General features: G+C 43.3%; 1 protein-coding gene across 1 annotated transcript; it reads right to left on the reverse strand.

The window, feature by feature from the left end:
• Window positions 1-1,642: 1,642 nt before the first annotated feature.
• Window positions 1,643-12,237, reverse strand: HEY2 (hes related family bHLH transcription factor with YRPW motif 2). Its single transcript, XM_005890122.2, has 5 exons — window positions 11,963-12,237; window positions 9,944-10,022; window positions 9,726-9,809; window positions 7,116-7,197; window positions 1,643-3,103 (listed from the first exon to the last, which is right to left on the reverse strand). The coding sequence occupies exons 1-5, from the start codon at window positions 12,043-12,045 to the stop codon at window positions 2,418-2,420; spliced, it is 1,014 nt and encodes a 337-aa protein (XP_005890184.1). The 5' UTR covers window positions 12,046-12,237; the 3' UTR covers window positions 1,643-2,417.
• Between the last annotated feature and the right edge of the window lie 3,428 nt (window positions 12,238-15,665).

Genomic DNA, 15,665 nt, shown 5'->3' on the forward strand with positions numbered 1-15,665 from the left:
CTGGCAAATATTTTAATCAACTAAATTGAAAAATAATAACCAATATCTAACTGAAACAGGAAGAGAAAAAGATGAAAGAAAGAAGGAAGAGGGGATTTACTTTCAATATTTAATTCAAATTAAAAAAAATCCTGATCACTAAAAGTTTACAATCTACAAAAAGTTATTTGAATGCTGTCATTACAACAGGCACAGAATCAACTATTAGATCCTAAATCAAAATTATTTCTATGCCTGTTATCCACAAATCATGACTAAGAAACAAACTCCAAATACCACTAAACCCATTTTGTTATTTGTTACCTAATCCCATCAGAGCTAACTGACATAAAATAACCACAGAGCTTACAGACAAGGAACAAAGATGATCTGTTTTGGCTCATTTTTTTCACCCACTTACAGAAAGAAAAAATAAACTATATGCTTGATTTTTCAAAATTAAAATTATTTAAGAGGTCTCCCACTTTTTCCTTTAACTCTAAGCATAATTGATAAGCATAATAAGAACATTAAAAAAATCTTCTTCTATGTTTGGCCCAATAGTTTCAGAAACTCTGAGAGAATCTATTTTAGGCTTCACTGAAGAAGGGATCCCTGCATAGTTTCTACAGCATCAAAAGAATCTTGAGGTAGGTACAGAGCATGTGATATTTTAAAAACACTCTATAAATATTTGAGTTACAAAACGTATGACACAAACTCATTACCCTACGTTCAGTATACTATTATTTGACGTTCTGCTATTTGCTCTTTTCCAAGAACTATGCTAAAAATAAAAGGCAGAGGAAACCAATCGCTTCTTGCCTCCAAATGGTGTCATACTCACCTATACTTAATTGATTTACAAACTCAAATACCTGTTATTTTCAAGGCTGTGAATTATACCAAATGACTTAGAAAAAGAAAAGCCAAGGCTTAATTTGTTAGTGAAACAAGGCCTTTCTTGAAATTCCTGTAAACTTTCATTCTGCAAAGCAACTCATCCACATTAAAATGGTCAAAAAGGACTTCATTTAATTAGTGATATGTAGACTTTTGCATAGAAAAAGGTTACAAAGTAATGCATAGAAGACTAGGTACAGTAATTTTTAAAACAAATATTTAAAAGTATAATTTTGCATAATGTTTAACATTCTCATAATGTTTATTGCTTTCTCCACACAGCAGAGAAATGAAGTGCATAATAATACATGCTGTGTCTTTGTCTTTCAAACATAAAATCTCATGTGCTCAATTTCAAAGTATTAAGAGATTATTTTGTCGTTAAAACAAAAACAAAACCAAAACACATTATGTAGCACTAGTCTAGGCATGGACAAAAATAATTTATGTACATCCCATTGAATACATTCATCTTGATTTGGGATCAAATGCAATCACAAGCTTGACAAAGGACATTTAAAAATCGTGGCTTTTCTCTTACCATTGTTCTCTCCCTGCCTCATCACTTCCAGAAATGCAACTTCTCTCCAAAAGGTGACAATAGATTTTACATGTTATTGGGATGAAATCAAGAAGATAAATATGTAAAAATTGTCCAAATGATACAGAATAAATTAAACTTTTACAACCAGAGAGTTTTCAAGTTGGCATGAGTCAGATAGCCTCTGGTGGGCACATAGTAAGTAACTGCCTCTAGGTGCACTCTATAAATGCATGGTTTATAAAAAGAAGCACCATGTTTTGAGCCATGAAAGAAAATGCCTGGGGGTTTGCAGACAGGGCAGAAATGCTTGTTAATCTGAGCACTGATGTAATAATTGCTTACACTAATGCATTGCTAAATGTCACCACTTGGCAAGTCTGTACAAAGAAAGCAAACTAAGATAAAACTAGGACTTTCAACTTGAAAATTATTTTCAGCAATCCTTTTGGCCAATAAAAACCTGCTGGTTTCAACAGAGTGCTCTTCTCTTGTATTGTACTAAAGTATCTGCAGCCTAATGCAGGACTTCTGTCCCTTATCCTTTCTTAACCCAACCTCTACACTCTTCTTTATTTGTGCAATGTTGTATGTTCAAAAGAAAACTTTACTAGCTCAGGCACTTATGAAACACAAATATTTTTTCCCATCTAGTTTCAAGAGAATTGAGTCAGGTCATTTTTCTTCCCCAATTCAGACATCCTGATGCACTGCTGGATGGTATGGTCCATACATTTTCCAGGAAACTTCTAAATGGAAACAAGTGTGAAGTTTTCAAAAGTTGCTGATGTCAAGTTACAAATAGCCTTAAACCAAAACAGAGGGAAAAAAAAGATACCACATTTCCACTTGTGAGATTTGTGTCTCAAACAGCTTTACTGTTCCTTTGTGGGTCTGCAGACATCTCTATGGCTACTTCCAGGGTTGCAGAGGTTTTAAGCTGACTCGGAAATGAAGGACATTCAGTTGCTACTGCGAGGAATTCCGTGAAAACTTAAAAAGCTCCTACTTCTGTGCCCCAGGGTCGATAAGGTTTACTGTTTGTTCCACTGCCTGTCTGCTGAGGGCTGGATGTGGCTGATACCGACAAGGGCGGGCTGATGGCTGTTGCAGCTGCCACGGCGGCAGCTGCGTTTGGGGGGAGCATGGGGAATGCCCCAGCAAAGGACAGAGGGAAGCTGTGCGCAGCTGCGGTGGCCGCTGCCGCGGCCGCGTGGACAGTGGCGGAGAGGGACAGCAGAGAGGTGGAGAGAGGCGGCACACAGGGGGCGACGCTGCCCGTCGAGGGCATCCGCAGGGCGGAATCCGCGTGGGCAAACGTGGCGGTGAGGAGGGCGGAGCCATGGGCAGGAGGCACTTCCGAAGTGGTGGAAAGGCGACAGGGCGTGGACTCCGAGGCGTGGAGTCCGTTGGGTTGGAGCAGGGCTGCAGGGAGGTGGTGGAAGGCCGCCGCCCAGTGGTGCGGATGCAGGGGGTGATGGTGGTGGGCCAGGGAGGAGGTCATGGCCGCCGCCTCCCGCTGCGAGGCGCACGAGCTGAGATGCGAGACCAGGCGCACGCGCAGCGGGTCGGAGGAGTCCAGGCCTTCCACGGAGCTCAGGTACCTCGCCACTTCTGTTAAGCACTCCCGGAATCCAATGCTCATGAAGTCCATGGCAAGGGCGTGTGCATCAAAGTAGCCTAAAAAGGGGTTCGAGCACAGTGCGGGCCAGAAGAGACAGAGAGGGAGAGAGAATGATAACCATTATGAAAAGTAACCACCGACTACGTTCCACCCTCTCCTTCAGAGATTTAAGTACAACTAGCGGTCCTTTCTGAAGATGCTGCCAGCTATTTATGGCCGTAATTTTTGCAGACATTAAGAAAGTATACTTTGCAATTCACATGTGTGACAATTCTGGTAGTGCTATACACTACAGCTGTTCTTGCAACCAAATATTACAGTGGGGGGAAAAAATTAAGAACATCTGTGTTTCAAACACTTCCAGAAAAAAAAAAAAAAATGGTGTCTCTTTTGTATGGTGGGACAGTGAAATTCTCTAGTAAACTTTTGCACGGGTATTACAGAGGACCAGTCTCTCTGTCTCTGTCACATGAGTTAGAGATTAAAGGGTTTATCGGAAACATCCTCACTCCCTTGGCATTTGTAGCAGAGATGTGAAAAGCATACAACCAGATTGAGGACTTTGTTAGAAATGTGCTAGAACTGCTTAATAAAGTCATACATGCTTCGTGACTCATGGTGGTTTTTTTTTTAATCGACAAAATGAAAACACCATTCTTTGTATGAAAAAAATTTAAAGAAAGAAAAATGATTTTTAAAAATGTGGTTACTAATTTGAAGATCGGATTTTTCTATCAGGTAATATGAGGCTCTTTGGCTGCCATGAGGTTACTATAACTCTTAGCTTTCCTGAAGTTCAAATATAAATTTATTTCATTGGTTGTCTTAGTTTAAGTTTTTTCTGGCATTTATTCAAGAAAATAAATGTATGTTAATTATGTCCTTGTGTATGCATGTACTCCTACACATAAGGTTATTATCATAAAAATGGCTAAAGTCCATCACATTTATGAGAATCTCTTTTTATCCAAAGATAATACATTAGAATAGAAAATAATAATATCTGACTAGTATCAGTGCCAATTTAGGGTACTGATAATAATCAGAGATTTGGGGAAATGTCACCACTTGGAATTAGTGACCTATAGTACAAACACATCCTTCTCAGAGTTTTTTTCTCATTTGCAAGTTTTTTTAAAAACAATTTTCAAATTAAAATTTAGTCTACTCACTTTGGGGATGTGTGTATATATAAATGACAAATATCACATTCAAACAAGGTTATTTTCATCTAAGGCATTTACTGTATTATCTTTTTTGTTTTTGTAGATCAAAGTATTACCTGTTTCATTTATCATCTATTAACATTTAAACTTATTCTATAGTTTGACTCTGGAAAAATAGTTGTCACAGTAGTCAAAGTTCAAGAGCTAGAATTCCAAGAGAAACTTGGACGTCCCAAAAAAGAAATTTGGGGAAAAATATATACATTAAGATAGTAACAGCACAAAGCTGACATAAAAGAATATCATGAAATGTGGAAGATAAGCAACAAAAATCGTTATCATCCCAGGCCTTCAGCACAGTTAGCAATAAAGCCCCTGACATTTAGGAGGTAAAGTTCTTCCTGAAGAAGATGCCTCCAAAGAAAGATTTCACATTAAGTGTCTTTAGGGTCCTCTGTAAGGCTTTGCAGACTTCTGACTTCCATGAGAGAACGGAGGTTATCATCAGAGTAGACAGAGTCCAGAAACCCAGAGGGATCCAGAAATTTAGGTTACTCTAAATCTTCTCTAGAAATTACTGCCTTAGAAAAACAGACTAAAGAACAGATCAAAAGAATTGAACCCCAAGAGCTTCCAAGAATTTTCATGACTAGGCACAAAGTAATTGAAATTGGTGATTTGCTGGCTATATATTGTTCAACATGGCTGAGTTCTCTGTTGTATCTTAAGGCATATAAATTATGTAATTCCTATTCTACCGCTGAATGCAGAGGGAAACCACAATGAGCAGCTGTTTCCTGTGACTGGATCTTGGGCCAATAACAATAGCAGAGGGGTCCACGCCGCTTTCCATCACTGCACTATGGGCTTTAAGTGACTAAACTCACAACAACATTGTGAAGCAAACACTCTCACTGTCCTCATTTTATAGATGAAGAAACTGGGCTTCAGAGAAGGTTAGTAACTTATCCAGGGTCACAGAGCTTAAAAAAAAAGAAAAAAAAAAATAGCAGAGCCAGGATTTGAAACCAGGCAACCTAACTGCAGGGTCTCTGCCCTTCGCCAGTACATTCTGAGGCCCCATAGTTGCTGTGAGTCTAACAACTTGCGCCCACACCGCCAGCCCCTCCTCCCCCCAAGGCCCACACATTCTCTGGTGAGGTGACCTCTCTAATGACCGGGCAGTCAGGCGACTTGTGTGGAACTTGCTCACAAATGTCTGTTCACAGACTATTTTGGGACGGATTTTAGGACTGTTCAGGTAGCCGAGAATAGCAACCAAGATGGAACTTCGTTTTTATACTAAGGCATAAGAACAATATTACTCTTTAGAAGTATAGCTCATGCCAACTATTTGAAACACTGATCAAAATCCTTAGCTTTACAGCTAACAGTGCCAAGAGAGGTAAAGCAATCAAACAGCTTTCCCCTGCAGCATCTCTAACTCAGTCAGTCTCCTAGTATCTTGAGGGAGCTCGTGTAGAGACAGAATCATGGGGCTGCGGGGACCCTTGAGAATTCAGTGCTGCTGGTACAGGCCTCCCCATGTAGCTTAGCACCTCTGTCTCGGTTTAAAGGTAGGGGCAGTGGCTAAGCTGGGCTGGATCACTGGCATCTACAATTTCATCCAGTTCTCTATTATGTAAGAATATTTGCATGCTTTGCAGAGGGTTACATTTTAATGAGAAGAAATCACAATTCCATACCCATTCAGTATGTTTATTCATGCAGGACAGTTCCTTGACCAAGGACAACAGAGGGTAAGTCACACTGGGCTGAGGGCATCCCTTTACCATGATCACCCTCCACCTGACACAGGTAGAAAGATGGTGATGCTCAGAGCTGATGTTCTACAGGTCCTCAGTGGAGTTAAATACTGAAATACTTGGGCACCAATTGGTAAACAGCTATTTCTCTCCAGTGCCCTGCTTCTGCCCTGATCTAGGGAAAACTCTGGTGCTCTGCACTAAAAGGCTAATGCTGAACAGAGAGAAGCCTCTAGGGTGTGGCTGCAGGGCTTCGTCTTTATGGTACCCTCTCCTCAGCCAGTTATCAAATATATGAACTAGCACCCTTGGGTAAGACGAATACGGAAGGCCTTCTTGAAGGGGAAGAAGATACAATGGGCAAAATCAAGTCTGAGGATACGTGAGAAGTACGATAATGAAATCTGAACGAATCAGCGTCCAGGATCTCAAGTTCATTTATACCATGAAGTGAGGGTCCGTCCCCGAGACCCCTGGACTATTCCTCCCTAAGTCACTATCTGGTACAGAATACATCTCTCCGTGGCACTGGGCCAGGGCACCTGCTCCTGTTTGCTCTCTGCGGGAATGACTGTTGCATCAGTGGTTTCCTGGACAGAGATTCACTACCTGCACTTCAAATGCTCTGTGTGGTCTAAATCCAAGACCAATCAGACTCTGAAAACAATGAAAATTCACTTCTTTTGGAATAGCTGCATGATACTGAGTCCTAGCCTTGATTTAATGGGTGGAGGGGAGGGCGGTGGGGGAGGGAAAGAAGAAGATAAAAAAGATTGCCTCTACCCTCCTGTTTATGTTTGGATGTTTGTGTGTTTGTTTTGTCTTTGGTACAAATTCCAGCATGCACTTCTGAAAGTCCCAAACAAATCTCTGACCAGGCTGCTGTGAATGAAGCCTTACTCCCACAGTACTATGAAAGCAAACACAAGCCCAGGGTCAAGTGCTGCTTTTGTTCCAGAAGTTCTTTCCCACGAGTTCAATCCTGCCATTAGCATTGATTTCCACGGCTTTAATCTGGGACCTCCTATCTCAGCTTGTTAAAGAGCTGTTCAACTATGACTTCCTTACAATCTTAAGGAGAAAAAAATGAAAAGAGAAAGGCAGAAAGGAGGGGAGGAATGAAGTCACCGACTTACCTTTACCCCCAGTTGCCTGCAGCATCTTTAAGTGATCTACTGTCATTTGAAGTATTTCAGCTTTTTCTAACTTTGCAGATCCCTGAATAAACAAATAATGAAGTCTCATAAATCCTATGGAAACAAATTTGGAACAATTTATCCTGAATGTTCATTTTCCCTCCCACTAAGAAATTCTCAGTTTAATCTTTTCATAGAAAAAAAAAAATCTGAACTCCTTCCAAATTTCACATGAAGACACTAATTATGTCACACCTAGTGACAGATATTTGCCATTTTAACTCTTAAAGAATAAAAGGCATGATAAGTAATTTTTAATCACAAAAACAATTACACTAAGATCACTCCACCCAAACTATTACAACTGCAAAATTCTCAAACTTTGCATCAATCTCTGCCCTGGTTAATAATATACTTTATTAGGCGATATATAATAGTCTTCCCTGGTGGCTCAGACAGTAAAGAATCCACCTGCAATGTGGGAGACCCGGGTTCGATTCCTGGGTGGGGAAGATCTCCTGGAGGAGGGCATGGGACCCACTCCAGTATTTTTCCCTGGAGAATTCCATGGACAGAGGAGCCTGGCGAGCTACAGTTGTTGGGGTCACAGAGTTGGACACGACTGAGCAACTAACACTATAGGGCAACTGACACTTAAAAGTCTGGATCAGTTGAATCCAACTCTGGAGGAAAAGGAGATAGGATCTCAGAAAATTATTGTCAAAAGCATATTTTTCAAAAATAGAATTCTAAGATGCCTTTAAGGTAATTCATACTACACTACTGCTGTAAGAAGTACCAAAAGTGCAAAAAGGGAGACTTTCAAAGTTTTTTCCCCCAATAACTACCAGCAGGTGTCACTGTAAATTCCAAGATCATAAACAAGAAAGCATATCTACCTCTTTATCTAGTAAGCATCAAAAATGCTTAAGGATATCTGAACGCTTTAAAACGGCTCTTGATAAAACTGTCTTGGAAATATATTTTATGCCCATTCCCCCATTTTAAGGCACCTCTGGAAACCAACTGGAATATGCCACTTCAAGCTGTCTCAGAGGGCTGTGGGTGGCTTCTAATTTCTTGGAAGAGCGAAATAATTAAATCAGTATGTTTTCTTGAAAAGGAAACTGAAGTTTATTTCAGGTTCCTATGCTTTACTTGTTTTGTGAAAATTGTCAGCACCCAGTACACGGTGAGAGTGCCAGAGTTATTTAAACTGCTCAAAAGAACACTCTTCTAATCATATTGTGACACAGCCAGCTCACCAGGGTTGGTCGCCAAGCTCAGCAAATGGGAAAGCCTGTGTTTATGGTAACTAACTGCCAAACTACTGAGGTCTGCTTTTAAGGTTTGTTTTAAGTCGACAGTTAAGGGAAAAAAAAAAAAAAATCTAACAACCCTCCCTCTTCCCCCAAAAATCACCGAACTGTACCTCATAACTGTAGACATTTCAGTACTGAAAGTAAAAAACGTCATTGATTACTGATATTTCAGCGTGTTGTGGAAATGGTACTAATCAAAACTACAACTTGCCCATTATATTTAGCTTATCAGTTTTAGCATACAGAGTGGGTGTCTTTTTTCTTTTAAAAATGTGTAATCAATAACACATGACACCTTGTACTTCTGTTCATGTTCAATTTTTCCATGAAGATGAACAGGAGTTTCAGTGAAAGTGACTAATAACAAAACTGCAGTTTCTGGATAATTTCCAAGGACTTTGTGGGGCTTGCTTTATAATGTTTGTGGTTCATGAAACAACAAAGTGGAATAAACAAACAATGGATGTCTTATATCCTATTTGAAGTTAATTGAAAGTATAACATCTTCAACAAGCGTATGATGCCATGATGTTTAAAAGATGCTGTTAGAACTCTGACCGTCAACCATGGAGGCCGAGGGAAAACCACAACTTTTCCAAAATGACAGAGGAAGATTTAAACATTTGGCTTCCTACTTTATCAAGTGTGCAAAATATTTTTTCCTTTTTCTTTTTTGTAAACAAACACTTGAATTCTGAAAAGGGGAATTTATGGCTAGTTTGATTTTTACCAAACTTTCACAAATATGCCTCAAAATAAACATGATTCTATTAACCCAGGGATTAAAAATGAAACCAAGTGGTTTGGTAAATAAATTTTGTTAGTACTATTATTTAGGAAATAGAATGAGAGATGTTACTTCCTTGGCTTTGGCTGTTTTTTTTTTTTTTTTTTAAATAAAAAAGCTTACTTAAAAGAATAGTTAAAAATAGTTTGAGACAAAAAATGAAATTTCACATAGATATCTTTTTTTTTTTTTTAAGACTACTACATACAGCTCGGTTTTAAACCACTACTGGTATTCATAGAAAGAACAGAGAAAGCATGAACATGTTACCCTGAAGGGGAAAATAAGCTAGAGAATGGAAATGTTTTTCAACTTCATGATGGATTATGTTTTTAATAGTTTTGCCACAACAAAGCATTTTATTGAAATAGCTGCTGTGTGCCAGATCAGGGCACATACACCATTATTTTAATGAGCTTTAACAAGAACCCACATTCCCAGATGAGAGAATTAGATTTTTTGAGCTCTTTGGTGGGATGGTCAGGGGTGGGGGCAGCTTACTTGTTTTTCAAAAGCGGTTGGCACCAGTCGTCTCAACTCAGATAAACTGTTATTTATCCGATCTCGACGCCTTTTCTCTATTATCTATCCCCAAAAAAGCAAAAGAACAACAAAAATGTATGAATACACGGATGATAAAATGATTCATAATGGAAAAATACAACCGCTACACGTTAGGCAGGATTACAGGAAACAAAAAGAAAAAAAGAATCACATACCCCTCTCCTTTTTTTTCTTGCCATAATCTGAGATGTTGTTGTTGGCGAATTCGACCTAATCACAGAGCTAGTACTTTGCCTACGAGATAAGAAGAGTTTGTCAGGTGCTGTATGAACATAACAGTTGTTTCTTCTGGGTGCTTGAAGGCACCCACGAAATAATTCAGAGAGAGAGCATAGTTTAGATCAGTGTTATTTTATTCTTAATTCTTATTCTTAACAAACTTTGCTTTCAGCCCTTTCATATCTTTTCAGGAAAAGAATCATGCCATTTTTTTCTTTTAATGAGTAATCCAGATGCCAAATCTACTGGCAGAAAACATCTCTAAACTTTTATTGGTCTCCCAATGAAATACTTATGGGCAGTCAGGGTGAGAAGTTAGATATTAGTACTTCCTAGTTCCACTCATAAATGTTTCTTAAAAGTCAGCTAATCTCTAATAGCATCCCTCCTTCTCCCTGAGGACAGACCCACTAAACAAAGCAATGCTATTGTAAAATAAAGGCCATGTTTAGCAGTATTATCAAACAGATATACAGTCACCGTATGTCAAACTGCTGTCCCTAGATGCAGTCTTTAAGATAAACAGAAGTTATCTATTTCAAAACTCCAATTAGTCATACAGAAAGAAAAAAAAGACAAATTCAATGTTTTCTGTGTCAATTTTCCAAAAGAATGACCCCAAATTAAATATGCCACTAACAGAAAAATTAAAATTAGATCAACTATTAGGTAAATATTTTACTTTGAAAATAAAACTCTAGGTGACTATCTCTCAGCCTTCAATCTAAGCTTAAAACTCTGAGTTGTAACCCATCTTGAGTTTGCTAATAAAAAAATATTTTGTATCAAAAGTTCAATCAAATCACCGCACTGTCACATAATTTTTTATGATACATTCTAGTTGGTATCTGTTTCTCTTCATAATTCATGGATACTCTGCTTTTTCATGTTCTCAAATTCTCCAGGTTCCTGTTATTTGTTCTTTCATTTTAGAAATGTTGTGCACACCAGGTTCTTATTACCTCACCTTCTCACTTCTGGATCTTATTTCTGAATTAACTGTTCCCCTCATTTCCACCCCTTCTCAACTGGTTTCACCTTTCACACATCTTTTGTTTTTCAGATCTCATTTTTTTAAAGATGACACAACACTTTAATAATTATGATACTTTGGAAACAATATTTCAAGTAAATATCTTTGCTTCTGCTGATTCCAGGCTAGCTAAGGTCTGTACATATTAGACTAATATTGAAAGAAAACCAGTTTTCTAAAGGTAGAAAGAATTTTACTCTTGAGTGACAGCTGCAGATAAATAATTAAGGTGCTTCTGGGGATGCCAATTAGAAGCAATTATCATTTGACCCGCCTTGGCACTAAAACGCCTCCATAACCTCCCTCTGTCACTGCAGAGTGGAGGGCTGGCTTCTGTGATCACGACCCCGATCTTTTCTAGACTTAGGAACAAACAGTAAGAGTGAGGACGCCCGAAAGACTTGTCACTCACACCTCAGTCAACCAAATTACACTCGACCAACCTGGAAATCTCAAACTATTTAGCCTTGCCATCGCAAACTGCTTTAATTTCTCCAAAAAGCAAGTCATCTTTTAGCATCTTTAAAAATTAAAACAATCTCCCCGCCCCTCTTCGCCTGGCCCATTTTGAAAGTGCTCCCCAATACAATTTCGGTGGCGGGTGCGTCGCGGGGTCGCCCGGACATGCCAGTCCGCGTGTCCAACGCTGACAGCCAGGGGACCCTCCTTCGCCAGCCCCTGCACACTTCCAGCCGCGTCCCCCGTCTTCTCGCCCCACCCCTCGAGTGCAAACCCACATGCCTCGCCCCACCCCAACACGCGCTCCGCGAGCGCCCACCACTCAAAAGTATTCCAGGCAAAACTTTCCCCTGCTAGGTTAGAAGGCGGCGGCGAAAAACCTCGGGATTTCCAACGAGCCGTTGGTACACAAAGCTCCCCGATGCCTCGGGCTCCGGACAGCTCCCGCCGAGCCCGCGCTCACCCCGAGTAATTGTTCTCGCTCCCCACGTCGATGGTCTCGTCCATGTCGCTCTCAGAGGTCGTCTCCTCGCAAGGGCGCTTCATCGCGGAGAAGACCGCGCGGGCGCAGCCGGGCCGGAGCCACGGACGCCGAGCGGGACGCAGCGCCCTCCCTGCCTTCCTCCTCCCGCCTGCCCTCCCTGGGCCCCGGCAGGCGCGGCTCCGGCGGCGGCGCGGTCAGCTCCTCGCGGCTCTTTCCCACGCCGCAGCCCAGCTCGGCCGCAAGAGCCGGCGCCGGCCACGCCTCCCTTCCCGCGCGGGCGGGGCCCCCTCGCCCGCCACCCGCGCGCAGGCCCCCGCCCGCTCCGCCGGGCACCGCCTCTCCGAGGGCTAGCGTGGTCTGGGATTGGCTGAGGCGGAGGGGCGGGGCCGCGCTGGCCAATGCGGGCCGCGGAGCTCGGGCTTGAGGCGTGGGAACGCTGCCGCGCCTCGGCGGCCCTGGAGCTGAGCGCGGGTGGGGAGGCGCCGCGGTGAGCGGGAGCGCGAAGTTGCTAACCCTAGATAGGGAGGCGCGCGGACGTGGGCACGGGCGCCGGCGCGGGCGCGGCGGGGGCGGGCCGGAGAGGGGCGGGCTCTGGACCTCGGGTTTTGGCGCTCCTCCGCACCCCGCCGTCTGCCCGTGAAGTTTCAGCCCTGTGTTTAAAGAATAACCCCAAGCGCGTGGCTGAGTGTGAGCGAACGTGTGTGACGTCGGGAGGCGCCGTGGCTTAACCGAACCGCCCCACTCGACTGTCCCTTGTCTGGACCAAAACTGCTGACTGATTGACCCTGGCGGTCACATTTGCCCTCTGGGGTTTTTGGAAACCCTAAATCAAAGTTGCTTTTCTCCCTGGCAACTCGCACGGCTGCTTCCGCGGCCTCTGGGCCGAGAACAGATAAGGACGCGAGTTTCCCCGACCAGGTACTTAAAACCGCTGGCGGTCGGAGGGTCTGAGAGACAGGCCACCAAACGATTTTCGATTTGCTCTGAATCAGTTCTTTCCATTTGGCCACCCGGGCTGTAGGCTGTAGATAATAGATCCCGCTGAGTAGACCTTGGGTCGGAGTTGTGTCTACTCTAGTGACAGGAAGGACAAATCAATGGTGCGGGTATTTTAGGATACAGGTTTAGTAGTTTTTTCAAGTTCGAGTTTTTCGGGCTTGGATGATCCAGATAATTGCAATTCTCCACAGTCTCTGGTTTGGGTAGTCACAGCGGTAGAGCTAATTAGAATCCCTACGTGAAAGAAAAGAACAAAAATCGGGCTTGGAAACTTGTTTTCTAAAAGATGAAATTCGTGTCCAGTTTTTTGTGCATTGGACAGCGTGGGTGTATACCATTTAAAATGTGCCCTCAAAACACGTTTTCAAGCTGCTCTTTCTCTCCATGATCTGAAGTAGTATCTTTGGAACCGGCGGCTACGCGGATGTATCTGCGAGGGCAGCTGGAGTCGGTTTGCCCGCCCGGGGGCCGCGGTACCGGGAGGCGGGCGCCGGGTCGGTCCGGGTCAAGCCGAGACTGCAGTCATCGCGTCCCGGCAGCTCTGTGCTAAGTGCGGAAAAGCCCCTGAGAAAGAGGCGTCAATCAATCGCCAGAAGCCTGCGCCACGGACGGATTCTTATTTTTCTGGGGATCTGCTTAGGGTGTCCCTCTCACACTGCATTCTTTTCACACAAGACCGGCGCGGGGCGGGGAGGAGAAAAGGAAGGGACGCGACTTGAGAAGGCCGAGCCCTGGCGGGAGCTGGGCAGGCGGGGAGCGAGAAGGACCTGCAGTCCGCAGGTTAAGCCCGCGTTAAACCACAAAACCCCTTCCCCACAAGCCCTCGTCTCTTTTGTGCGGTCTCCAGCGCGGCGCCTGCAATAACCGTGTGAATAGAAACCCGAAACGTTCCATCCTGACTTCTGAAACTTAACACCCGGCAAAGCACAGAGTCTCCGGGCGGTTGCGCGGGGGGAGCAGGCCGGGCGGGGCCTGATGGGGCTGGACCGGGTCAGCTCGGGGCCGCGGAGGACGGTGACCCCCCAGCTCGGCTATAGGCTTCTGTTCTGTGCGGGTCTCTCGGCCTTTGCTTCGCTGCCGCTCGGCTGCCCGAGCCCTCTGCAGGGAGCCGAGCGGACTCGCGTACCTGCGGCTCCGACCTCCCCCGACGCCACTCGGCTCCCGGTCCTCTAAGCCCCTCTAGGATGAGCGGGTGTGCGCGGGTGGCCACTCGCTCCTCCCCGGCGGGTGTGCTCAAGTCCAGTCTGTACAGGCCACTGGGAGACACATCGCCTCTGACCTGCGATCTCAGCCTTCACAACCTTCAGCGAAGGCGGCGCATTTTTCTGAAAGTGAATGCCTACAGGTGCCATTAACCTTGGCCACGCGATCAAATTAGCGGGCGCTTCCAAACGCCCGGGGTGCAAAATCGTCATTGAAAAAAAAAAGTTCTTTCTCACTATACGGCTGCATTTAATTATAATAATTGCGAAAAATTGCAAAGAGGGAAATGACTGGCTTGCAATAAAGTTGCAACTGGTTCAAGTTTTTCCGTATTTGTCTTTGAAGACTTAACCACTGTACCCATGTTATAAAGAAAACTATGGCAAGGACGTTCGAAATGCACACGCGGATTTAATGTCACTTAGAAATACTTTTAAAACCAAAGAGGGTCGTGTTTTAAAAGCATTTGGAGTAGTGTCTGGTATATGGTACGCGCTGTATACGTCTGTTAAATAAACATGAATACTTAAGGCAAAAGACCTCGGCGTTTTGCACATGATCAAATTAATAATATGCTCACTTATCTGCAACATACTTAATCGTAATTAGGCAGCACGAGATTTTTCAATTAGGTCTTTTATTCCCCTTAAGTATCCTATTTGCCTATCCCCTGGTTAGGCGCCCTAACACTGAAAGAGCTTCTCGGGTCAGAGGAAGAGACAGAGGAGATGCCTTAAAACACACTTAAAAACAGTGGTGAATTGTTGCGAGTCGGGAGGTGGTGGGGAGCGGGCCGAGGTGTAGGGGTGGTGTCTTCCAAGAGAAAGAAAAAAGAATGAGAAAACCGCGGGATTTCAAGCCTCATCGCTCCTCAGCGACATCCTTTTCAGTGAAAGTTGGTTGAAGGCTTAGTTAAGAACCCCGGCAGAAAAAAAGATGTCCGCGCGCAGAGCAAATCGCAGTTCGTTCCCTTTCAAAGATTTGTACAATGAGATAATTAGACCGAAAGATGTGAGGAACTTCCCTACAAAAGAAATGCCATTAGGAAAGAAAGGCCAGAAAGACAAATCTGAACGAAACGGAGGAGGGGAGACAGCTGCCTTCTCGAAATTGGTCCTCTCGCCTCTTTTTGTCTTTCTGTGATTTTAGCTCACTTAATGACATGAGTGAGATGTCCAATGCCGACATCTGGAAACATCAGACTCAGTGGTACCCATCCTCCCCAAGTCTTCCCTCAACTATTTAATATAAAGTTGCAGTTTTTGCACCTATATACGCCTGGCCACCTTGACCCTGTTATTTCTTGTCCCACAAAATTTGAGTCGTTGCATAAATTAATGAAGTGATTACTTTGCAGCATTCTAAATTCTTCTTGCAGCATTTTTTGGAAGAGATCTGGGATCTTTTTTTATTCTTGGTCTGCTTTTTTCCTCTTTAGAGCCCTCAGATTTTTCAGGATCAGTGATCGTACTTTCCTTAT

The sequence above is a fragment of the Bos mutus genome, chromosome 9 (genome assembly GCF_027580195.1).
Source record: "Bos mutus isolate GX-2022 chromosome 9, NWIPB_WYAK_1.1, whole genome shotgun sequence".
Lineage (NCBI taxonomy): Eukaryota > Metazoa > Chordata > Mammalia > Artiodactyla > Bovidae > Bos > Bos mutus.

Coding starts and splice junctions, on each gene's coding strand:
- HEY2 (XM_005890122.2), bottom strand. CDS start 12,045: ATGAAGCGCCCTTGCGAGGAGACGACCTCTGAGAGCGACATGGACGAG. Junction 9,810..9,943: donor CAAGAAAAAAAAGGAGAGGG/GTATGTGATTCT, acceptor TTTTGGGGATAG/ATAATAGAGAAAAGGCGTCG. Junction 3,104..7,115: donor GCAGGCAACTGGGGGTAAAG/GTAAGTCGGTGA, acceptor ACCCCTTTTTAG/GCTACTTTGATGCACACGCC.